This window comes from Plodia interpunctella, chromosome 1 (genome assembly GCF_027563975.2).
Source record: "Plodia interpunctella isolate USDA-ARS_2022_Savannah chromosome 1, ilPloInte3.2, whole genome shotgun sequence".
Taxonomy (NCBI): domain Eukaryota; kingdom Metazoa; phylum Arthropoda; class Insecta; order Lepidoptera; family Pyralidae; genus Plodia; species Plodia interpunctella.
Window position 1 is genome coordinate 4590931 of NC_071294.1, and position 25422 is coordinate 4616352.

The window sequence follows — 25422 nt, forward strand, 5'->3', positions numbered from 1 at the left end:
ATCGCTGACATATAAAACCCCTGGCAACAAGCGTACACAGCCTCACAAACTTTCGCATTTACAATAATAGTAGGATTAGGTATGTATATACTGATCTAGTTAATACATTTAACTTAAAAAAAACAATGGCCTGATTTTTTAAGTTGAATTAACAACTAGGTAGTCCATTAAAGCTAGGTCCGGCGTTTTTATAGCGTTAGCACATTTCTATGGAATCGAAACATTCAGAGTTCTATGTTCGCATAATAAGAGATTCACAAAATATCAGATTATTAATTTCTTAGCAACATTGTATACTAGCAAAAACTCGCACTACGCCTATATGTAAGATTCCATTTTAAAGTATCTGGGACAGAGCCATGCCCCATTGCTCAGTCGGGCTCCCTCGTTTTGACGTCCGCCGACAAATAACGCTGAAATTCAGTCAGCGTCGTCGTAACAGAAAACACGAGGCATATATATAATATTAGCCAATAAAGCGTCAGGTGGTGTCTACTCAATGAGGGATCGTAAAGGAAACAAGTCCATAAGAAACCGAAATAAGGGATCCTAAAATTTTAAGAGAAACAATTAGGATACATTTAAAATTAAGTATTTATTTCAGATCATCATATTGTATGCATCTACAAAATTAAATAATATCATTCACCCATGTGAGCTCATTAGAAATGCTGCCTGACACAGTATGTACTTACGTAAATATTTTTGCATTAATCTACCAACCTTGTTCTAATATTGTACAGTTTTTAACATTATTATATTTTTAATAATTAAGTATAGGCAATAGTGGGCTAATCACAAACACATGCTAATTAAATTTTAAATGCTAAGTATTTTTGCTTGTAAGAATATCCCGCATTGGGTCCCTTATCCTTCTTAGAAGGCCAGTACCCTAGTTGGGACATCCATTTTGGCATCATTAAGTCCTACTCCTCGGCAACCCCTAACATCCACACAACCCTGTTTTTTATTTTTATTTTCAGGCCTTCATATCATATGACCATCTCGCCATTTTGTCAAACAAGACTTTGTTTAGTATTTTAACAAATTTAAACAATTCATGTAGTTTACGCCATTTGGCGGAGGGCCAAGAGACGAGCGAACAATATTTTTGTGTGAATATTCCCACAACCGCCTATAATATGCCTTGTATTGTAAAGAAATTATAATGAAATATATTGTGTGATGTAATTTACATACAAAATACACGCCTTATTTAAAAATATACCAAAAGGGCAGTGGTTTTAGTTCCTAAATTTATTTTACATTTATTAAGCACCTGATAACTATATACATGTAATAACTTTATCGTGTGTTCAACTGACGATAATCATACAATAAATATTTGTCAATATATATATATATATTGTCAATATATAAATATATATATATATATATATATATATATATATATATATATATATATATATATATATATATATATATATACAAAGCTATAAAAACATTTGCGTATTTCTATGAACTCACGATAAATCTGGAGTATAAAAAAATTATAATGTAATATAAAGGCCAACTATGAAAATAGATAAAGTGCCTCAAAATAAACAGTGAAAGTATTTAGGCTAAATCCTAGCGTGTCACATATGGGTTTGCAAAGGACCTTTTGGGATGAAATTGGAAAAATAATGGATACAAATACATCTTTGGCCGTGATACAAGTACAACACGATACTCTAGTGTAATCGTTTGTACAGGTACGATAACATAACAAAATTCTGAAATAAATTCATAGAACAAAGAAAGATACAATTTTTAAAGGCATTTAGAACTTATTACAAATAGTAAGATATTTTCATTGTTACAATTGTTTTTGTATCTTTCACGTATTAGGGGGAAGTTTTGAGCATTTCAATCACCGTCATTGCTCCTTCAAATTTCAACAAAGACGAGAATTCATTTTACTACCCTAATTTATGAATAAGAAATTTGTGTTGGGGGTAGTGTACAATTTTAAAAATATTTTATTTTAGAAAGGTTCTTCATTTTGAAGGACGGTAATGACAGCGGCCAAAATGTTCGAAAATTCACAGTTTAATGTATCTTACGAAGAATAACTTAGGTACCGCAAAATAGAATGTTCTAGAAGCTGCGAATTACATCTACCCACAATAAATTAAAGTTACATAAGTGACTAGCAACTATTAAGGCAAACATTTAAACCTTGAACACTTTACATAAAAAAATAGAACTATATAGGTGTAACAAATACTGTAATAAAAATACTTTAACACTTCTACACTTTAACCTTCAATAAAAATATAGAAAATAATGAAAATAATGATTAACATACATAATATTATACAGATGATTCTATATTGCACAAGCAAGTATATGAAATCCCCTTTCTTATTTGACGGAATGATTTTGATCGTAGGTATAATTATGATAATTTAAGTATCTACATGCCTAAATTCTTAGCAAACTTTTTAATAATATTTATATTTGAATCAGTTCTATCCGACCGTGTGGTCATCAATTACATTTATTACCAAAACGATAAAATAAATATTCGAGATATCGAGAAAAGTACTGAAAACACTTTCTCTTTATATTCAATAAATAAGTTATGTTTAACAAAACAACATAATAATATGGATAATACTATCCAACTTGTAGTCAATTATATAATAAATGGATACAGCGCGCCTTTTCTTCATACATCATAACAAATTGCATACGTGATACTTAGTTCTAAGCACATGAGTTTTTAGCCTTTCATAAAATTTGTCAAAAATCTTTACTTTAGTAATTTCATGACAAACTCATGTTTTCTTTCTTGGTGGCATTTTTCATTCTCAGTCTTCGTCTTCATTAGAAATCTTTATTCGAAAATTACAGTAAAATAAGATGTTGTGCCCACCCCATTGTAAGCGGGATAAATATAGGCGGATGATGATGTTCATCATTTCAGGCATAAGAAGCAAAATGTTATTATATAGGCAAAGTTACCAGTGCGCGCTAAGCACAGAACAAAACCACATTACAATTAGCACGCAAATTCTTTAGATTACCGAAATCACCATTTTTTTTCCTGTATCTAATCCTAATACAAAAAGATCATTAACACTACCTCATGCAATGTAATCATAATTCAAACAGAGCTCGATGGTCACTACCACAGATATATTGACTAAAATTGTTGTCATTTAGAATTTCGTTTACCTTATCTGATAAAATTAAAGCGGAAAAACACTCCTAGCGTGACCAAACTGTCAAAACTACGTAAAGCATGTTTCTCGAAGTAGGGATCTTTGTATAACCCGGAAAAATTAGGTATATAAATTAGCACCGGCGTCGTGCAAAGTACGTATGTATGACATCTCTACCACAGTTTAATAATTCATGCAGTTACTCATCGGCTTCGATATTGATTCAACAACCGCAAAACTAGACAGACTGCTCTGTCCCATATCTCCCGACGTACTATCTCAGGTACGACTGCATGGAGTAATTGGTTCGGTGTATAATTCATTCGTTCACAACTTGTCCACAACAATGCACGCACAGACGTTTCCCCTTTAGACATGGCCGTACCGCTTACCCCACATGTCTGCCTCAGCCGCACGTATCATCACACAACTTAGAGAATGCAATAAGGCTCATCGATTTTCTTTGTGAGCCGATGGCAACACGTACAACTTCTCTAAAAACTAGTCTTAAAAAGTCTACTATAAAACCGAAACTGTAGTCGACATTTCGGTCGACAATCACAAGTGTGAGTGACCCGTCATCATCATCATCATCATTAACAGCCATTTTATCCATCCGTAAGGAAGGCCAGTGCCCCAGAAGCGAGTGACCCGTATTTTTACATTAATGCCTCGCATTCTGGAACATGATATACACGACAATAGTTAAACAACACATTATTTCGTAGATCCGCACAAGGTTAACAAAACCTAAAGCCGTCGTGTGTGCTTCTCGGTGTACCTACCGGTAGGATCAGGAGAGGGAGGGGAACCAGGCGGAGCGCGCGGCGAGCGCGGCGCGCAGCAGCGCCTCCTCGTGCGGCGACAGCCGCAGCAGCGTGCTCAGCGCGCGCGTCAGCTGCCGCGCCTCCAGCTCCCGCGCGGTCAGGAAACGGAGAACCACGTGTTTTAAGTACCTGCAATAAAAACTCTGAATTAGTAACGTCACATTGGAATTAATGTTATTTTTCACGGGAACTGTTATTTTTCCGGGATGAAAGGTATGTTTTTCTCCATAATTCAAACTATTTGTATGCAAAATTTCAATAAGATAGGTTGAGCAGATAGAGCGTAAAAAGGTAACAACGGAGGTTCACGTGGAAGTTTCGGAATTCTACCCACAAAAGACCTAGCCTATACTATAATATAAGATACACAGCCATTAATTCCAGAGATGTGGCATACGCTCCCGCCCTAAAATAAAGCAAGGACATAGCCTAGGCAACAATGGTACTATAGAAGAGGATTTATGTCAGCCAGATAAAATAGCGGAATTTTAAACATTTTAAGAGATACTTTTCTTCACATTCAAATGAGACAAAAAGAAAAGGTACCTTCTGCTAATGTCCTGCTCCTCCGCTGCGGAGAGGTCAGACTTACTGTTCTGAAGCTCCCGTTGAAGTGTCTTCTTCATGTCCGCTATCCGACAGTCTAAGCTTTTTATTTTCTGAAAAATAAACAATATCTGATTTACTTAAATATCGAATCGTATATCGTAGCGATGTGATCCTTTTACGCAGATTCTTTTAATAAATTAAGTGACATGTAAGGTAAAAAATATAAGTGTTAATCCAAGGTATCAGCTAACTCAATACCAAAAATTTTATAATAATTTGCCCAGCAGTTCGAGCGTAAAGAAGTAACAAACACAGTCACAAACTTTCGCCTTTATAATATTAGTAGACCTTATATATATAATATTAGTACCTTATTTTTATCACAGATTTCAGTTTCAAATTGTTGTATAGTCTTTTTAAGTTTCGCTTCGTTTTCCACCGACTCCTCGACTTTTCTCTTCAGCTCTTCGATTTCCGTTTTTCGCGCCTCCTCAGTTTCTTTTATTAGCATGCACGCTGCTTGATTCTGTAATAAGTTTTTTTTTTACAAAAATGTCATTTTTGCCACGAGCTTTTATTGTCGTCAGAGAGATCTTATGGTATTTAACGCCTAACAAAAAACTTATAACCGTGCTGTTTGAGCCGGTTGAGGAGTCCCGTTTGGAGCCGATACGAGTTGCACCATCAGGTCATACTTATTATAATAATGCATAGTCATGGAAACTGGGAAAAAAAGCGACGTGGGAAATTTCAAGTCTGTAGGTCAACTGGAAGTAGGAGAAATGTAACTTGCAAGATTTGTTTGCAGACAACAGTACAAGTGAAACTAAATAAAAGCTTGTAAAAACTACGTACATATATTAATTGTCTTTTACCACCTGCACGAGAGAAGAAGCTGGCGACATAATTTTTTTTTGCTCGGAGGACTTACCTCTTTGTGTTGCGCTATAACAGCCTCCAGCTCCGTCATCTTGGCCTTCAGGTCAGCTATCTCAGTCTCTTGGTAGCGCACATTGCTCTGACTCATCTCGATCGACTGAGACATGTGTGCGTTCCGGAGTATCGCTTCGTCCTTTTCCCTCCTTTCTCTGGAAATGGACAGGTTGAACATTTTTAGGCGTGTTTTTACAGGACTCTTCCTCTCTTATCTTCGCATGTTCCCAGTTACATTCGGGGCTGTGATGTCGCGAAGCGTAAAGCGTAAAAAGTAACCTTAAAATTTTGATCTTTCGGCTGTGATTTTACAACCGACTATGCCTACCTTGGGAATGCTACTGTTGCCTATCAGCTGCCTAGGCTGTGTCCCACATTAGCCTCATACTATACAATATCCACAGAAGGACGTGGAACGGTCTTATTAAGTTTTTTCCAGGACTAAAGGTTTGTTATTGCAAAATTATTATTGATATTTTCAATTTTTTCTTACTTTCATTGACAAAACCTTTATTTTTTAATGTGTTAGTGATTAATGTGATAAATATGACTCAACATTAGTATTAATAAATAAGTAAAGTATTAAATAAGTATTAAATTCGCGTAAACGAACTAAACCAAAGCAATAAAACCTAATAAAATTACGACAGCAAGATTGTCGCATGATAACAAGACCAAATAAAAAATAACTACATATAGGCATCATTGATAACAGAAACGTAGTACCTAAATTTTAACAAGCATTCGAGATGTAGTGTTGGCGAAGATTGAAAAGGATTAGCTGGACAGCAAGGATTAGCTGGACAGCAAGAATTAGCTGGACAGCAAGAATTAGCAACGAACTGGTAGAACCTCTCTACGGTTAACAACAGAAGAACTAAAGTTGAACTTACTTATCATGTTTTTTCCTCAATTCGTTCCTATCGTTTCGCACCTCCGTCATAAGGTCGCTCAGCCTGGACACCTCAGCCTTCTGCTCGTCATACAGCCTATTCGACTTGTCGACCTTCTCCTTTAGTATCTTCACCAGGGTCCGTTCATTCTCCAAAGTTACTTTCAGTTGGTCGTTCTCTTCTGTTAGCTCTTGTATCCGTGTTTCAAGGTCCATTGTTTTATCCTGAAAGAGAAATTTCACTAAGCCCACGGCGCCGGAAGTTTAATCTTTGCAACTAGTTGAGTGAAATGAACAAGTCATTAGGTCACGTTGTATTTAAATTATCTCGGAATAGCCAGAGCGAACCGGAACGAGAAACGATTCGTCTCTATGCACTGATTTCAAAACACTATTGTTGCCGATAACTGAATCATTAACAAGTCTAAATCTGAATGTTATTTTCAAATCGGATTAAGCCTGTCTTTTATTTTTATAGTGAATGGTTTCTTAATTATTGATTTCTAGTAAGATTGCAAAGAATAAAAATATTTACAACGTATCTGGTAAAAAAACTACGCTCGATCTATTCTAACTATAACAAGCTAAAAATTTACCAGAACAGTAAAAAAACTAATTAAGGAACACAAAGCGACTCGCTTGCAACCAGTTTCATAACCTGAATGCCTATTCTTGCGTCTTGCTATATTTGTTACATTTTTTTTAAAGGTCGTTAACAAACGTGTCTCATTTATACAAAATTGTATGCCGATGAACTCATACTTTATAAATGGAGAAGGGCTATCGACCTCGTCAATAACTTGCTACTTCATCTTTTCACATGTAACACGCATACAACTGATTTGATTATAATATTTTTAGATCGTGTAAATTATGTTTCAAAAATAAATATATAAATTATTACATAAAGGGACTTAATAAATTGATAAAGTTGCAATTTATGTGCAATTATGAATTATTATAAGCCCACTGATAAATTCGCCAACCAATATTAGATCCCAAACACAAATCATGCAAACTGATGAAGGTTTGTTAGAGGAGTTAAATATTTACAGCGCATGCACCATTTAGTAGATGAAAACAAAATTACTTGGGAAAAATAAAAAAAAAATAATGTAAATAAAATTTATTCAAATTTTGCAATTTTGACACCAGTCGGTAAAATAATGTTAAAAGATATATTATAATAATAAAATTATAAAAAATACTCACGGCCATAAGGTACAAAAAGCACCTAAAACTTAATATAATAACCTACTTGGAATGTAAAAAAAAATATATCACAAATGAAGCAAGCATCCGGAATGGCACCTGTGTCACTAGAACGCCGAGCGTCACTGACACACCGTCATTATATTACCGTCACGTGCTGTGTATTGTACATAATCGAGTTATCGAATTTTAACAGATAGCCGAAACAAACTCAGGGAGATAAACATGATACAATTTCTATATGCGAAACATTGTCAAAAAATATTTTAAGATAATTTTTACAATAAAAAAAAATACATAGTTTCGACTCTAACATTAAAGTTATGTTTTCTGTCTGCCAAAAAGATGAACGAACATACAAAGTAGTTTTGAAATAAGTACACAATAGACACCCCAGCTAGTGCACACAAGTTTTTTTTTTGTATTTATTTCCAAATACTAAGCTAAGCGAACCCAAGGGTGAAGTGTGGCCAAAGTATAATAAAAAAATCACATTAATATTGCACTCATTGAAATCTAAGCGTTAAATAAATTGATTTAAAAAACATTATAATCAAAATTTGCTACTTAAATAAAAACAATATCTAGTTTTATTAGTGCCAGTCGGTCCACTATAAAACATATTGTCAGAAGTCTGCCTAGCAGTTTACAAGACAAAAGTTATTATATTTTATAAAAAAAAACGATGTTTTCAATTAAGATGCAGTTTACCATAAGCTATTTTCCATTCAATTTTAAATTAACAATATTTTGTACCTTTGTTTCTATAATCCATAATTTCTATAATTTCATTCTACCTTTCCTACATTGTTAAATAAATAATTTTAATTTGGTAAATTTAACATACTACAAAAACATAATTATAATACATAAAATGAAAACTGTGATATAAAAAAATAATATAAATTATAATCTAAAACGTGTAACACTCTGTGGCAAAGAAACCCAAAGTCATTTCCTGCAGCAGGTATAATTATATTTATAATACGATTTTTTAAGGGCCTCGGATACTCAAATGATGATATTAGGATATTGTTTGTGCCATGAAAAGAATAAGATACCTAAACCACATTAGCAATAAAGATAAGCTTAGCATGAGCATATGAGCTGTGTTAAAGAAATAACGTGTCTTGCGAGACAGTGCGCCCAATCATATTGCCCGAACGTATAACTTTTAAAATCTATAATAATATATATAACCAACAAATCTGTTTTTTCGTTATTTTCAATCAATAGGCACGGTAGCTCTGAATACAAAGGCTAATAATAATGTTGTATTTTAAAAGCAATCAATAAAAGTCTTCATTTAAGCTTGATTAACAGAAGACTCCAGTTAAAAAAAAATATTTAAAATAATAACAATATAACTTATACTTTAAATGTGAACAGGACAAAAATATGGACGGAAAATGACAATCAACAACTCTATTAAGTACTATATGAGAAGATAGAAATATGTAAACGATTAACGTAAAATATAATGCGTACCTAATGTCTGTTTTTTTTTTTCAAAAATCTATAAAACTAACTGTTTGTTCCCATACACCACATTTTTTATTTAAGTATATAGATCCACGGAAATTTAATTACTATTTTTGCTTATAAAGGTTATCTTATTGACTAGCAGCCGCTATCATCTATTTTGTGTGTATACATTCCTTCTAGCTTCTCATAAATCTACGAATATATTTAAGACAATATGCCACGAATTGCATTTGTAAATTAAATCGATTACATCTAAACAAATATAAGTGGAAATGGCTCAGAATTTGTTGCTGTATATGAGAAAACAAAACTGCTCAATCACAGTATTACAATGCGACTATTTTGAAGGTTGAAACCTTAACAATTAAGGTCAAGAACGAAAAAAGACTATGAAATGCTTATTATAGAAATTACAATGTTAATAAAAACATATTTCTAGAGACTGCCAGAGTCTTCGCGAGATTTCTAAGCGTTTTTATGCCAGTTTTAGATAAAAATACAAAGTCTACGTTGAACGTCTGGTCATGCAAAAGAAAATAAAAAAATACTCTGATGCAGCAACAAATGTCAGTATAGGGTCTGTATATAGATGGTCGTGGCCGACTCGGACTTAGATGGAGCCGTTCTGAAGCATCTTAAAATTCGATTGAGCTCATAAACTGAAAACTGTCATAAAAGAGTACCAATACCGAGCACAATTAATTGCCTCATTTTCACAAACTACGGCGTTATCTAAGTCGGAGCGGGCAGGAAATTTAATATAATGATGTATGCCTGCAACTAAATGCTGTAGAGACTGGAACTCACGTCGGAGTGGTCCTGCGAGTTGCGAAGCGCCTTCACCTCCAGGGCCAGCGAGTGGGCCTCCCCATTCAACCGCACCACCTGATGCGCGCGTCGACCAATATAACCACGGTATTTATAATTTTGTTAAAAAATCTACAGTGGCCAAATATATGTTCACAGTCGAACAACTGTCCCTAATGCAAAAAAAAAAACTGCATAAAAATAATACTGTATATATAATTGTTAAAATATTTTTTGGGACATTTGTTCAATGTGATGATTTGTTCAAATAAAAAAGGCCTTGTAGCTTTTATTGATTTACGATACTGTTCAATCCTTTCATTGATACTCCTACAATAGACTTAGGTCACGGGGTTTTTTCCACTATCGAATATTATTGCCGAATGTGCCTATTCATATTCATTGAGATTGTTAATTCAGTTAGAAACATCATGCATGACTGATTAGTAAAAGAAATGAAAACATCGTTGATTACAGTAAACTGTGATTCCTTCTTACAACATTTACTTCAAAAGAAAATTATCTTTATGATAAAACCAAAATGGTATCATTTACCTTAGCTTCACTATTGGCCAAGTTCTGCCGTGCCTTTTCCAGTTCAGCGGCCATGCTGACTAGTTTATCTTGCATCTCTTTCTTTTCCATCTCGACTCTTCTCCGCTCCGCCCCCTCTTCCCCAGCCTGACGCGACAACCGCGCCACCTATGATAATTATGATGACGACTTCGGAGGTACAATAGGACTCATTCCTCAACCCATTTTCATTTTGTATCATTCATTTCGGCCTGAATAGTTTTATAATCTTTGAAATAAATAACTTTTTTTTATAAGAGTGGCAGAAAATGTTTCTGACTAAGAATGCTATTTTGTTATTTATTACTTAATTATCTGTTTAATATAATCAGTTTGACAATATCGACGCAAATAAACAATAAACTGTAATTGTTTCGATGATATGTACAGGTTATAAGTATTTACAGAGTTGAGTGTGTGTTAGTGGTGTATAGTGTTTAGTTGCAAGTAGTGTTACAGTAGTCATTAAAAGTACCCGTCTGCAACATGCACAGTTAATCACGCTTATAGCAGCAATTTATGCATAATGATATTAGTATTCTGATATCTCTGATTTTTTGTTCTCATGTAATTTATGATTTAATTAAAAATGTCGCACTCCGCGTCCGTTTTTTTCTAAGCACACGGATTTTGATGCAGTTTTCTGTGTTATTTTGACAATTTATTCCCAAAGGATGTATAGAACTCCTGCGAAGACAGGTTCGCTAGTAACAAATGATATACCTGTGTCTCCAAGGAGGCGATTTGCCCACTCCACGACGTTTTGACGTCAGCCAGCGCGACCTTAGCCTCCTGCAGTTGTCGCGACAACACTGCCCGCTCTCGGCACACGACGTCGTAGTCCTCGCATCCTGACGGACTCAACTCCCGTTTGTCTAGTCAATGGAAACAAACAATTGTAGTGTCTGCCTTCTAATCCTACATCCTTACTCCCAACTTTGCTCAGGAGTGGTTTGGCATTCGATGCACATAGCCAGCCCAGCCATTAGAACTATTTATTACTTAATCAAACAAAATATTGTGGACGGATTTTGATGATATTTGGTAAGAATATAACATGGAATAAGCTCATAGGGTATTTTTATCCCTAAATAGTATAGGGTTATTTTATAACACCATCTTCTTCTTCGTTGAGTCGACCGTTTTAATTGCAACTTGCAACATTATATCTGTTGTAATACACTATCAACCTCGCAGGACTAGATAGCTGACAACGACGTATGTTCGACGAGTTTTGATAATTTGTTAAACTTTATTTTCAAACAAAAATAAATATTTGTTTCATTATATTCACCAACGGTAAACACTCGAAGTGGATGGAACAAACATGGAGATAAGGAAAATACAATAATAACTTTTTTATCGAATGTATTGAGTTAAATCGACATCGTGACGACCTACATGGCGTTATGGTCATCATGCAGGACTGTTACACTGCTGAAGTCCCTGGATCGATCCCCGGTCAGGTCTACATGGAAAATGAACTTTTTCAGATTGACTTGGGTCTTGGATGTTTATCTATATATGTACATATATGTTATAAAATATAGTATCATTGAGTTAGTATCCCATAACACAAGTCTCCAACTTACATTGGGGCCAACTCAGTATGTGTGATTTGTCTATATATATTTATTTATTTACGAATCAATACTCGTAGAACAAACGTCGTTCATGATGTCACCTTTCTAGTGCTGCGAGGTTTCTGTTGTAAAAATAATCCTGTAAAATACGTACCGTCATCGTGCATGTGATGCAGCGCGTGGTCGGTGGGCAACGCGGCGCTCACGACCGCCAACTGATCCGCGAGATCGCGCGCGCGCGCGTCCGCCGCGCTCAGCGCCGCGGACAGCTGCGAGCGCTCCCGGGACCACTCCCGCCGAGATTGCTCCAATTCTTCCTAATTGTGTGAACAACACCGTTTAATGCTGCGCTAAAATTGTTGCTTTTTTTAAATAAGTTGTTTTTTGTGGATGTGTTTCTTTAATGTAAGATTAGTAGAATATAGGGCACCACATGGCATATCTATTGTAACATCTGTTTAACTGCTTAATGTAAATAAATTTCTTATCAATCTAAACAATGAAAATTATTAATGGCTATTTTAGTGTACTATCATGCAACCAGAAAATGGGTATGAAAGTTTCTTAAGTTATTAATATAGGCACTAATACAATATCAGACCTTGACATTTTAATCTTAACCATATTTATACCTATTTCATTATAAATTATGAGTCATTAATAACAAAAACAATAAGTAGTTGTTTATTTTTTATGTCCAGTCCTGTCTCTTCATTTCATATGTTATTACTGCTATGAGTTGTATGTACATGTCCTCCTGGTTGACTGTAAGAGAAACCATTATGGGATAATTTCATTGTTGTACTTGTTTTTTTCTTGTATTCAATTTAGGTACTTATTAAGTACTCACAGTGATGTCATCGAGACGATCCTGCGCTCGCTCCACAGCGGCGAGGCGCGCGCGCAGCTCTCGCAGCTGCGAGAGCGCGGCATCTCGCTCACTCGCCGCCCGCGCCGCCTCCGCCTGGGCGGTGCGAGCAACGCTTTGAGCAGCCGCTGCCTCCTCTCCTATTGAAGGCAATCACACATAATGAGTTAGCCATAAAGTAGCCTAAGTAGTATCAGGAAATTGAGTGAAGTTTGTGAGGATTGTAGAATAATAGCCACAAAGTAAGTCCAAGACTAATGTCATGGGGTGCCAATTCAACTAATAAAAATATAAAAGTTATGGCCTCTATAAAAATTGTAAGTAAAAGTATGCAATATCATACTGTAGGAATCTCACGATGTCATGATTATGACCAGCTGTTATATGGAAAAAAAACTCATATATTTTTCATTCATGAGATCAGAGACACTACTGTTTTTTTAGTTTTAATGTTGCCTTCATAACAGTTTTACTAGAGACCAGCACTGCTGTATCATACATGTAAATGGCAAAGACAACTTTGGTGATTGGGGTAGGTCAACTGTGATGATGGTATACAGAACAAGTTTTAATGAGAAACTCCACCAAACAATAAAACCGGAACTTACCTTGTACAGAAGCCAACGAGAGTTTCAGCTCCTCAATCTTCTTTTCCCAGTAAGCATCTCTATCTTTGAGCTTTAGCTCCAGCTGTGCGGCATACTGCTGCTGCAACCCAGCTTGGTCTACCTGCCCACCAGTACGGTCTGACAAGTATGACTCCAGTTGTGGGGAAATTGACTGAAAATAGGTAAGTGTAACTAGTTCAACATTTATCAATTCAGTTTCCTTTGCCTTCCTTAGATTTTAATAGATTTGTGTGTATTGTTCTAACTTGATAAAAATATTTATAACTATTTGTTTTGACATACAACATGAATAAATAAATTATAATTTGTGGCTTTCTGATTATAAGCTAATATAAAGTAAGGAATCTATTCTTACATCTGATGTTGAATCTCCCGGTCCACCTGAGCTGGATGGACTGGCTGTGGACTAAAAATTGTTTGAAATAATACCTAGTTAGGTATAAACCATAAAAAACTTAAATTACTAAAAGACCGTTTTGTACTTACTGAATCATCTCTGAGCGATATACGACCTAAAAATGCTCCATTACGCCAACTACTAGTCAATTTACTAATATCGCTACCAGTTTCCTCCTTTATCTTGCTTTTTAAACTAGCAAACATTATTACGGTGCTGAAAGCAAAAATGGATTATTATGTGTCGCAAGAAACAGGCAAAATGTAAATGACCGTGATAAGACTGGATAGCTTACGCGTTTCACCACTTTCGAAAGATATTTCTCATATTACAATATGTATGAAAACATAATAATTATTTTATAATTCTTAATAATTATTATATAGGGCGTAAAAGATACAAAGGTAGAAATTCTGGAATAAAAAGCACACAGAAAATGTACAACAGCGGGATTTACTTCGCTTTGCCTTTGTTTGACATCCAATATTTAACGTCATTCTGACAGCGACAGCACAGAAAACTAGGTTGACATTGACAATTTTTTTTCACGGAATCGTAGTGATGTGATGCGATGTTCACTTTGGTATTGAGTAAGTATCGATTATCAGGTGTATAGTACACAAAAATTATGCTAGCTAAGCATACAAACTTCTAAATATTGTTTTGATAAATAGCCAATGTCGTTGAGATTAGTTCAGAAGATATTGCATGCATTTAACATTCATATTTGGTTCGATTTAGTAGTAGCGGCTTTTGGGGTTTCGTCCAACATGTTCAGCTAGCCAGACGATAGCTATTTTAAATTCTTGTATGGCGCAACACTATAGATGTTAACATTCCTTTTAAATTTTATTAAGTGTGAAACTTAAGTATGAAATAAGTGTAGTTATACAGCCAGAAATGCAATATATCATGGCATCATGATACGGTCTTTTCTTTTCATCTACCGTTCAAAATGCAACTGTCTTCCCCCGAACTAAGGATATTCCTGAGGTCTAGGGACAAAAACAGCTTTAAATCTACAGTGTGATCATTACTTCCTACTAAAGATGAACATGAACCTGAACTTTTACGCAAGAACTTCTGGGCGATTAGAACGTTAAGTTGAGTTTGTTGTCAATTATTTCTTGTAATTCTCAAGACAATAAAGAATTATTATTATTATGTTGGTACGCATTTTCAATTATTATAAGTAGTTACCAGTAGTAATAATTTACGTATACCTAATATGATATTACTTAGTTGTAAATCCCTAGTTTCATATTTTAAATCTATTCTTCAACGTTATTTCTTACAATACCAACACAACACACGTCTCAAATGGGGCCAAGGACTACGTTCCCTTCATTCCTTTGTTGTCAGTACATGATTAAGTATTTATTCAAATTTAGGTATGTACTTACCTACTTCTTATATTTTGTTAAGCATACTCATATGAGAAATAATATGGTTGTATTCTTGTTAGTTTAATATTATTAAATCTCACAGCCGAATCTTAAAATTTCCTTTTTTGAACAGGCTTCGGGACGTCACATCCAAGACTGCACCGGTCAATAACTCAGATGACAGAGAAAGAAATATCAGCTAAGTACTTAACATGCCGATTGGCAAAAAAGTAAGAAAAGGAGATTTACCTACTTTTTCACTCACAATGTACATCTACGTGCTAGAATAGATAATAAGAATCTCCAGTAATCTCCACAAGTACGTGGAGATTACTGGAGATAATGTGGAGAGATGTTATTACGTGGGTTAGCAACCACTAGTAATTTTGCCCTTTTTTTTGTCTTAAATGTCACCGATATGTTGTGCTAATATTTTGTACATGAGAGATGATACTATTTCGTTTTAGCGAAAACTTGTAAGAAAAGTTCACTGGCAACGAGCCTTTTTACAGTTGGGTGCTTTCAGAAACGTACATTGTTTCAGACATTCTGACTCAACAATTTGTAAATTTATCGTTTACTAGCTTTAGCTCGCGATTTCTTACGCATGTGTAAATTCCGGTTTTTCTCGTTCCCATGGGAAATTTGGTAAATCATCACTTTGAAAGGAATTCTCTATAACTCCAACGACGGACGGGGATATCGTGATTGATGAATAAATTAAAAAATATTAGTAAATAAAACATACACATCACATATTCAGTTGTTTATTATCTATGCTGTACTCAAAATTGATCCGAAGATCACATCACATAGTAATTTTATAAATAATATTACAATGTCATGTACTTTCTGTGATTGTTCGTGAATAAAAAAATTTTCACAATATTATCAATACTTTGTTCACTGGACCGGTTTAACATTAAAGTAGATTGTAGGTACTTACTACATAATAAGATACCAATATTAGGTACTCAAACAACTTACAGTGTATCAGATGAGAGATATAGTAATCAATTATTGTGTTGCAGTTCATTTTTTTTTGTCAATATATTTACAGTTTTACATTTTTTTTTGTGATTTACAAATAAATTCTTGAATATTTTAATTAGGTCATCATTATCCATTTATTTTGCATTTATAATAACAGTACTTTATAGTTAAAAATATCACAAAAATGAAATATATTATGTGTAAGACACACGCAACATTAAAAATACAACGAAAAAAAATATATAAAATCCGCTAGAAACCTCGGGCCAGAAGAGTCCCTTCTAAACAGGAAGGATACTTTCGATGTTCAATCTTTTATAACGGCAATTTGATACCATAATTATATTATCACACTAATTAATTATAAAAGTAATCGCTTGTCTTACAATAAATGCGTCAGATCATAAAATTTTGATTATAAAAATTATAGGCAACAAATAATCATGAACAGATAAATTTCAACAAAAAATAAAAATGACAACTTATATATAAGAGTCATAGTGCCGTATTGATAAAAGTGAAGGTTCACTTAGCACGGTACCGATATAACAACCAACATAAACAAACGCAACGAGATACTACTGAGTTTGACTCCACTCCGATATTCACCTTTTATCGATATGGCATTCCACTTACTTTACGTACGACAATAAATATAACACGCTTACACATTAATCACTTCTTTAATTCCGACGCTAGGAATTATTTCATAATATATACCTAAAAATATAATCACGGCACAAGTATCCCCCCGACTAAATTACTAAAGTAGTGTCACTTTATCAGGATTTAGAATCAAATATGTATTATGTATCTTAAATATTTCATTATTAATATATCATTATCAAAATATCCACTAAATGGGAGGAATAAATCAAATTATTAATATTTATTCTAACATTAATCGCATGACTGATCAACAAAAAGGATATGGACTAGGAATAATATTAGGCATTAGGCTTCCATGCCTTCGGGGTGCGCGCGTCGCCTCGGTCGCTGTCGGCTGTCGTCGGCGACCGCGGCGAAGCGCGCACTCCCGCCTCTCTCTCTCTCTCTCTCTCTCTCGCTCTCTCTATATATCCGCATATCACCTCTACATACATACGACGAGATAAATTTGATCAAAACGTTAATACTGTTTGTGTCGAAAACAATATAGGTAGGTAGCTATTTCTTCATGCTGCACTCACCGAGAGGGAATCGGACTCGATCGTCGGTAATATTTTGTGCTTCGATAGACGGGAATCGATCAGTAAAAGAATGATTATCTAGCAAAATCTATCTGGAATAAAAGCCGACGTTCTATCCTAGAATTTAGGTAAATAGCTTGGAAGTATGCCTTCATCGTTTTTTAAATATTGTCCGATAACGTTCATTGTATTTCGAATGTCTGTCCTCTATCACTCTACGAGTGTCGTGATACTATGCTAAGTGTGAAGTGGGCGAGTCGCGAGGCGCGGCTCCGAGGGTCGCGGTCTCGACACGACGTGAACATTGTGCTCCGGCGTCAAAAGTTTCAGTGACGAGGGAGAGAAGCGGCTACGCTATTGGTGTCTCATTACTGATTCGCTTAATCTAAACTAGTGTAAAACTTGTCATCTAGAAAAACGTAATTTTATAACGTATATAAAAAGTTAACTTAATTCTCACAAAATGCTCACATTAGGAGTGGGGTGATGCAACTTTTGACACCGGCCATAGCCGTCGGCAGAGCTAGGGCGAGCGCAGCTCCACCACCCGTACAAATTACATCGCTTATATACAACAAATTGTCCGTGCTGCGCGCACCGATCTTTACAGGAACTCATATCGTATCTTAAAAAATAATATACAATAGTAATAAAACATTTGAAACCTCACTAACTACTATTCGACAATCTCGGTACGATCTCGATAAATTACTCAAACGGCTCCGGCGTCTCGAAATCTATTCATATCACAATCGCATGACCGTGCCTGAGAATTATATATCCCGCTACTTATGTACACACTCCTTCCCGAAGACTACTGTCCACGGGCCTATCGACTCGTCGCTACACTAACCGATATTCACTAAGATATCACCACCTCCGCCGCGGGACTTCCCCGAGTGTGCCAGAGGCGCGATCGATATGATAACTGGGCGCGGGCGACTGGGCCGCGGGAGGGGCGGGGGACGAATTTCTACGCATAACGCCAGCTTTGCAAAATGACATGTTTTACATCGTCAATCACACAATTTTCATCCCATTTCGGAAGCTCATCAATGAACAAAATTATAAGTAGAAAAAAAACAGCGATTATATTCCGACTAGCACATTTTGAGTCTACAGTTTAAATTCTGCATGTCACTGAGGTATTTTTATATGAAACCTGTCATGTTGTATTCTGGCTTTACACGTGCAAGATGAAGGCGCTAAGGAATGAATGAGTGGTGAGGGGTATGGTATGGAGAGTGCGGGAAGGTTGGACGGGAGGCAGTCGGGTCAGGTTAGGGGGGTCTGAGAGCTGGCGGCAATTGCACCGGGATGTGGTAGTATCGGCAAGCGGCGCGGCGGCAGGCGCCGGCAGCGGCGTCGCGACACACCACCACTCGGCACCCCACAACCTGCAGCCCGCACCCTGGAACACCACCATAAACAAAACAACATTAGTCAAGCAGCTTAGAAGGCGTACCAGCGACTAGCACGAGGCATAGATATACTGGTGCGCCGATTACAACCATTTTTTTATATACGAAATTAGAAGTTTAAATAGCGACTAATAGGATTTCGGTGTAGTTTACACCAATTTGCGGGGTGAATCATGAATATTGCATCGCTTTGATTATCTCAAAAGCCAATTTATTAACAACGCGCTGTTTTAAAAGTATCGCGATAACAAAGACTACATACTACCATTGATTGATTTATTACAGGCTGCTTATGTGATATTAACCTTTTGAGAAACATAATATCTGCTCATAATATGGGAGATCTGATAACTAAATAGTAGCTTAGAAAATTTTATAGAGTATTAAAATGATTTGTTTATGAAGATAAGTATGATGTATATTCTGAAAACGTGATTAAAATAGAATTAAAATTTTCTACCAACTATTAAATTACACTTTCATACTAAATCTATAAAAACTACTGTAAACTCAAAACTAAATATTGAATGTAAATCAGGAGATATCCATATTTCATCTGTAAAAAATACTATTTCTACTTTAACTACAATAATATACATTGTGCTATTTATCATAAGTATACTAAATTCATGCAAAAATTAAAAGGGATGGGTAGGACAACTTAGATTAATTTCAATTTGGAATGTTCTTTCGTTATTTTGTCGATTTTTAATGTATTTTTCTAATATGCGCCAATTGGTTTTCTATTAGCCAATGATGTGTTTGAGTAATTAAAATGATGAAGAATATATTTACCTTCACGTATATGAACAAATCTGCAGGTAGGTCTTGAACAGCCTTGTCGATTAAAATCTTGGCACACCGGGAGGGTGTCCAGTAACTGTAAACATAACAAAAGTGCGTTAGTATCATTGTCGTCACTCACTGTCCATATATGCACTGTTTACTCCACAATGATAAACTCAATACACGATATCTATATTTGAAAAATTAGATACACTTTGCCGAATCCAAAAGTTCTGTCACTGTTAGTGAAAATGTAAAACCAATTTCTTAAAATTTTGATCTCTTCATTGCTGCTTTGAGTCATCTCTTACCTGGATGACATGATAATTCAATAGCGCATAGTTCCATTTAGCTAACGGTTTTTAATACCAGTTTAAGTTCGGCAGATCATATGTTGTACACATTTTATGACAAGACTGACTTGCTCATTGTGGCGCAACGGTGCTATATGTCCACACTATGACTACTTCACAAACCGGCGGAAGTCACCAGTCACACCGATCGTTCCGTTGGTTCATGAACTTATGTTAATAGGGTTAATTCTAACTCTAGATCATCACTTTTTTGACATTCATATATCTGATACTGAATATCATCCTCAATGCACAGCCGTCTGAAAAATATTGCTGAAACAGTTTTTGTAATATCAAAGAGCAAGATTATCACTAAGTTGTTCTTACATTTAAATATAGAAGATAAAAGGCACGCGACGAAAATCTGAAATGTATATGTTCTATTGGTATTAAGAATTCGCGCTCTTAGGTCGATTTTCGTTTAGTAAAAAACTGCAATGCGTGTGTACTCTCTCAATCGCTACATGAACACAAAACGGGACACACGGAAGGCGGAAATTGCTCGAAATCAAATCTTATTGCTGCTTTAATATTACAAGAACTTTACAAGATTCGTTGCACAATATGATTGGACCTTCCAAGCATTCTTTCATATACGTGTGCGCTCACGTAATGTGTGTCACCTTTATATTGTATTTCATCTTATTTCCACATACACAGAATTAATGGAGCTCATTGCTTAAAGTTATTCTCGGTGTGAGATTCCGTAACCGTCAGAGAGTAGTGTTAAAGTACATTGCACTATGCACATAGTATGAATATATAATATCTAAATGGCATGCAGAACGCTTGAAGTATAATCATTATTGCGCAGCCAATCTTATTTAAGCGTGACTATATTTTACAAAAAAGCTAAAGCATGATGCTAGACAACTGTAACCAGGGCGGGGCGTTCTAGAGGTTCTTTTAGCGTCCAAAGGTGTTCCCATAAATACCAACTGTTGCTATAACAAAGCTTAAAGAGGCTGTGAGGGAGCGGCGACAAGTGTCGACGTGATGATATCGGGAGGCGCGGCCATGCTGCCGCAGCCACGGTACATAGCATGTTAAATTTAATGTAAAAAGTCAAATTAAACTTATACCTTTAGCTTACATGACAGTTCTGGACGTGACATGTTAGTGGTAGTACAAACTGCAACATAATGACCATTAGAGTGCGGTTACTGTACGACAAACAAAAGAAAACCAAGTATATTATTACGTCTACGGTGAACACTTTAAATAAGCATCAGAGAGGCCTCAACAAGTCTAAGCGAGGAATTGAAGCCGCAACGGCGAAGCACTTTAAGCATCATAAAGAAAATTCGAAGTGAATAATTGAACCACTCGGCCTTTCGGGTACCTATCACGTTTAAGATGAGTAGCAATTATGTGATCCACTACGAAATTTTCGAATTTCATCACTTCGATTTTTCTCCATCCACCATTGTTCGTCATTCAACTACCAACTATGCGAAAATTAAAAATTAATAATTACAGAAAGCGTTCAATTAAAAACGAGTAGTGTAACTAAAACCCCCATTAGCAGTTGATAGTTGAGACTGGCAAAGGTGAATTTACTTCCCATTAAGAAGTTGACGTCGATAACACAATGCATAATGTACAAGCGAAATTGAACTTTGTTAGAATAGTGCAAAATTATTAATTCAATTTGCGGAAAGTCAACTTATTAACAGGACGGAATAAAGGCTTCGTTATTTAAAATATTTAAGTCGCCTTTACTGAAACTGCCGGATAGTTGAACGAGTAATTAGAAGCATAGTAACAGCGTCGAAGATATTATTGCAAAACTTCATGCAAGTGACGGGCGTGTTTCAGTATAGGCTTCAAACAGGAAATCACTTAAAACTGAGGATATTATATAAGCTGATTGTATCTTACCAGGTGTAAAGCAAGGCAATACTGTAGAGTGACTTCTTCCACATTTGAAAGCAAGTTTGTCTCACTATACAAAACTAAAATCATCAACAAGTTGTAGCATCAACTGTTCAATACAAAATACTCGATACAGTTATAGCACAATGATTAATGACTCATGGATGATGACATCGAAACACTATGACACGTTTGATAAGCTATGCCATCAGGTTATGATTTTCATTCGCCAATGCCACAGCATCCGATTATCTTAAAAATTCCGGCTTTGGTTGGCATCATTGTTTAATGTTTATTATTTAATATACACACACCTTTTCTGCTGTTCAAATAATGGAGAAAGATGTCTTCAGTCGAAGTAATATGAACAATTTATTGACAGAATTGTATTCGTTTTGTGCGTGTGTTTTAGGCCGAATGAAAGCTTAGATCTAAGCGCACCTTGACCTGTGAATTGCCCGCTCTAGGAGTGTTCGTGATGTTTGGCTGTAGCTCGATATTAATAAGCGCTTAGTCTACTAGCCCGTCTTAAGCATGAAAATTAAAATAAGCCTAAAGTCTACTGGCTCGGCGGGTAAGAAGCCAAAGGAATTAACAAATTACTGCGCTCAGATACGTCATCCGGAACAAATGTCCTTTAATACAAAAGTCTTTACTCAAAAATTTTATCGTCAGGAACAAAGTTATCAGGGAAAGAAAACAAGGAATAAATTCCAATAATATTTTGTATTACAGGACAATTCACATTAAATGATATTTAAATTGCGGCAGATAGTCATAGTATTAGGCAAAACTAGCACGGCATAAAAAATTAAATATTTTTTTCTAAAAATTAGGCCAATAGCAGGATCAGCATTAAGACCTCATCCACGATTAATAGGCAAACTTAACATTACATTACGAGAGTATTGTAAATTATATAGATATTTCTAGCAGTTATAACTACCCTTACTACTTACTAGTCTGTTTTCTATAACTAGAATTTTGTATCATCTAATAAAGGCAACAATATTTCGTGGATGAGGCCTGTCAAAAGTATAAGTGATAGATTTCCTTGCGAATCCGAGCGTCAACTTAAATTACAAAGCGTCATGGCGTTGGTAGAGGCGATATGCGGGTAGTGAGAGAGCGTGGTGTGGCGTCGAGGGCCCGGGTAAGCTTGCCGTCTAAACAATTCTTATAGCGTCGGAATTAGAAAGTGATAAGCGTCATGCGTTTGTAACGCAGAGGAAAAAGTTTTATGCAAGCGTGTGAACGTTTTGTCCCAAATATTTACAAATGCTGAACATGTACTTCACTTGTACTGCAATTAAAATCCGTTATTATTTTTGTATATTATTATGATATTTGAGGATCCCACTTGTGAACGTAATATCATCAGGAATGAATAAACATGGTGTGGTATCCCACACCATGTTTAATTTTAAAAATCATCTTTTGTTTCGGTTTCACTACTTGTAAGAACATTTCAGCATATGCACAAAACTTTGGACAAATTGATCACCAACTCTAGCTCGACCGGTTAAGAGCAACCACTGCAAACATAATACGGCCTGACATGGAGTATACACCATCTTCCGTCATGGATGTCCATTGGACACTATCCAGAGTAATTATTATGCAGAAGCTATAGTGTGCTTGGCATAATACGAATCGATGTCAATGCTACTAAGTAATACCCATCGTCCTTCAAAAACAACTGCGATGCTTCGATTACATGGAACGTTTGTCACATTAGTGTGAGTAAAATAGACGTTCCATGAAACTGAAGCTTTACTAAATCAACGGCCGAAAAAGGCGTTGAGATAAAAACAAGTTATATTTACTTATCTGTGTCGATCACCATTTAGTGTTGCCGCCCTGGTTGGACAGTTTTCCAAAGTGGAGTCAACAACAGGTATTTAGATATCCATAAAATGTTCGTTCTCAACAATCATTTACTTTGGTTGGCAATATTTTGTAAGTACGACGAGGATTACATGTGCATTGTATGAACAGGTATGTATTGGTGCGGTAAGGGGCAATGCGGTGCTGTGCGGTGCGACACGCGGCACTCGTTACCTGTCCGCGCTCGTCCGTGTACACGACATAAGGCGCGTTTGGTGGCGCGCAGCCTTTCACATAAAGCGACAAAAGATTGCAATGCGGACGACAGCCGAAGCGGTCATTTGGAAGGCATGTAACAGAAAGCGGTCAAAATAAATAAAAAAGAAGTGCGACCGAAAGAAAATGCTACTAAACTGATGAACACGCCGGCACACTTAGCACACACGGAGCCACTAGAATAATGAGAATAATACCTGATGAGCCAAACGTATAGGGGTGGTGGGTTCTATCCATGCTTAAATTAGAAGGCGGCTGTGTTAGGTGCTGCGGCCTGCTGCAGGCTGCTGCCGCAAGCCGGTAACCACTAGGTTCAGGATCGACACATCGGCCAAAGCGCACCCGTGCGGTTTCCTCCGGGAACAAGCGTGTACGTAGCGGGATCGACGGACCAAGCGCTAACTCTCAGTACGACGACGTACTCACGGTAAACGACGATCGACAAGAGATAATAAAAAAAACGTACAGTCATGCATCTCAAGCGTTATTATTACCGGGATCGTAAATAGGTACGAGAAAATATACACCACGCATAGGATCAAAACGGTGAGTAAGGTACACAATAGAATATATATAGATATATAGCATAAAACTACCGAGACTTCCGCGAGGGCGAATCCTCTCGCTCCGTCCTTACAAATTATACAATACAAATGTGACAACACGCTTAGCGCTAGCCACCCCGACAGGCCGGGGCGAGATACACACACGTATGAGTCTCTACGCGGAGACCCCGCACCCCGCGCCCCGCCGAGCGCCGCTCTATGTCGTCTTCATCTTCTTGTAGGGGTTCACCGCTGCCGCCGCCGCCGCAGCCGCTGCCGCGGCTGCCGGAGGCGTGGGCGGTGGCATCGAGTACATGTACTGCTGCGGGTAGTACTGCATGGGCACGGGCGGGCCCGGCCAGCCCGGTCGCATCATGAGCGGCGCGCGCATCAGCCCCGGCACGGCCGCGCGCGCCTGCGCTTTCAGTTGCTGCGTGTACATGGCGGCCGCGTGTGCCATGGCGGAGTGCTGCGCGGCGATGGCTATCGCCGCGGCATAGTTTTTCTGTGCAACCTCCTTAGCAACGGCGGCCGGGTCGGGCGGTGAGCCTTCCAAGGCCTCGTCGGGATCCGCGGGGAGTGCGGGCGGGGCGGGTTGCGGCGGCGCCGGCTGCGGCGGCGGAGCGGGCTGCGCGGGTGCGGGCGGCGCGGGCGGCGCCGGCGCCGTCAACGCGGGCGCCGCGCTCGGCGGGGCGGAGCTGGCGGGCACGGGGTACTCACATGACACGGGCACGAACGGCTGCTGCAGCTGCATCAGCTGCTGGTATGTGGTCGCCGGTTGGTACACCGGCACGCCGGCTTTATCCGCGGCGGGTCGCTTGTACGCCACACCGGGGAACGCCTGGT

General features: G+C 37.0%; 2 protein-coding genes across 17 annotated transcripts in view; both read right to left on the minus strand.

Annotated features, from left to right (window-relative positions):
* Nucleotides 1-576: 576 nt before the first annotated feature.
* Golgin97 (Golgin 97) lies at nucleotides 577-14409 on the minus strand. 4 transcript variants are annotated; one of them, XM_053751967.2, is made up of 15 exons: nucleotides 14221-14409; nucleotides 14015-14141; nucleotides 13884-13934; nucleotides 13508-13679; nucleotides 12882-13039; nucleotides 12186-12348; nucleotides 11172-11323; nucleotides 10431-10577; nucleotides 9876-9953; nucleotides 6373-6596; nucleotides 5478-5634; nucleotides 4917-5072; nucleotides 4540-4656; nucleotides 3956-4122; nucleotides 577-3849 (listed from the first exon to the last, which is right to left on the minus strand). In XM_053751967.2, the coding sequence occupies exons 2-14, from the start codon at nucleotides 14129-14131 to the stop codon at nucleotides 3964-3966; spliced, it is 1851 nt and encodes a 616-aa protein (XP_053607942.1). In that variant the 5' UTR covers nucleotides 14132-14141; nucleotides 14221-14409; the 3' UTR covers nucleotides 577-3849; nucleotides 3956-3963. The 4 variants fall into 4 exon arrangements, with proteins under 4 accessions (XP_053607942.1, XP_053607933.1, XP_053607951.1 ...); XM_053751958.2 differs by having other exon boundaries at nucleotides 577-4122; XM_053751976.2 differs by lacking the exon at nucleotides 9876-9953 and having other exon boundaries at nucleotides 577-4122.
* A 1652-nt stretch (nucleotides 14410-16061) lies between these two features.
* Nucleotides 16062-25422, minus strand: part of mbl (muscleblind) — a 259998-nt gene continuing 250637 nt past the window's right edge. For 4 of the 13 annotated variants that reach the window (XM_053744834.2, XM_064436137.1, XM_053744895.2 and 1 more), the window contains 4 exons: nucleotides 25297-25417; nucleotides 23990-24042; nucleotides 19710-19794; nucleotides 16062-18904 (listed from right to left, as the gene is read on the minus strand). In XM_053744834.2, coding sequence (XP_053600809.1) covers nucleotides 18774-18904; nucleotides 19710-19794; nucleotides 23990-24042; nucleotides 25297-25417 — 390 coding nt within the window. In that variant the 3' untranslated portion in view covers nucleotides 16062-18773. Of the gene's footprint in view, nucleotides 18905-19709; nucleotides 19795-23910; nucleotides 25418-25422 lie in introns of those variants that run through there. The other 9 variants (XR_008404697.2, XR_008404698.2, XR_008404699.2 and 6 more) reach the window with 3 other exon arrangements.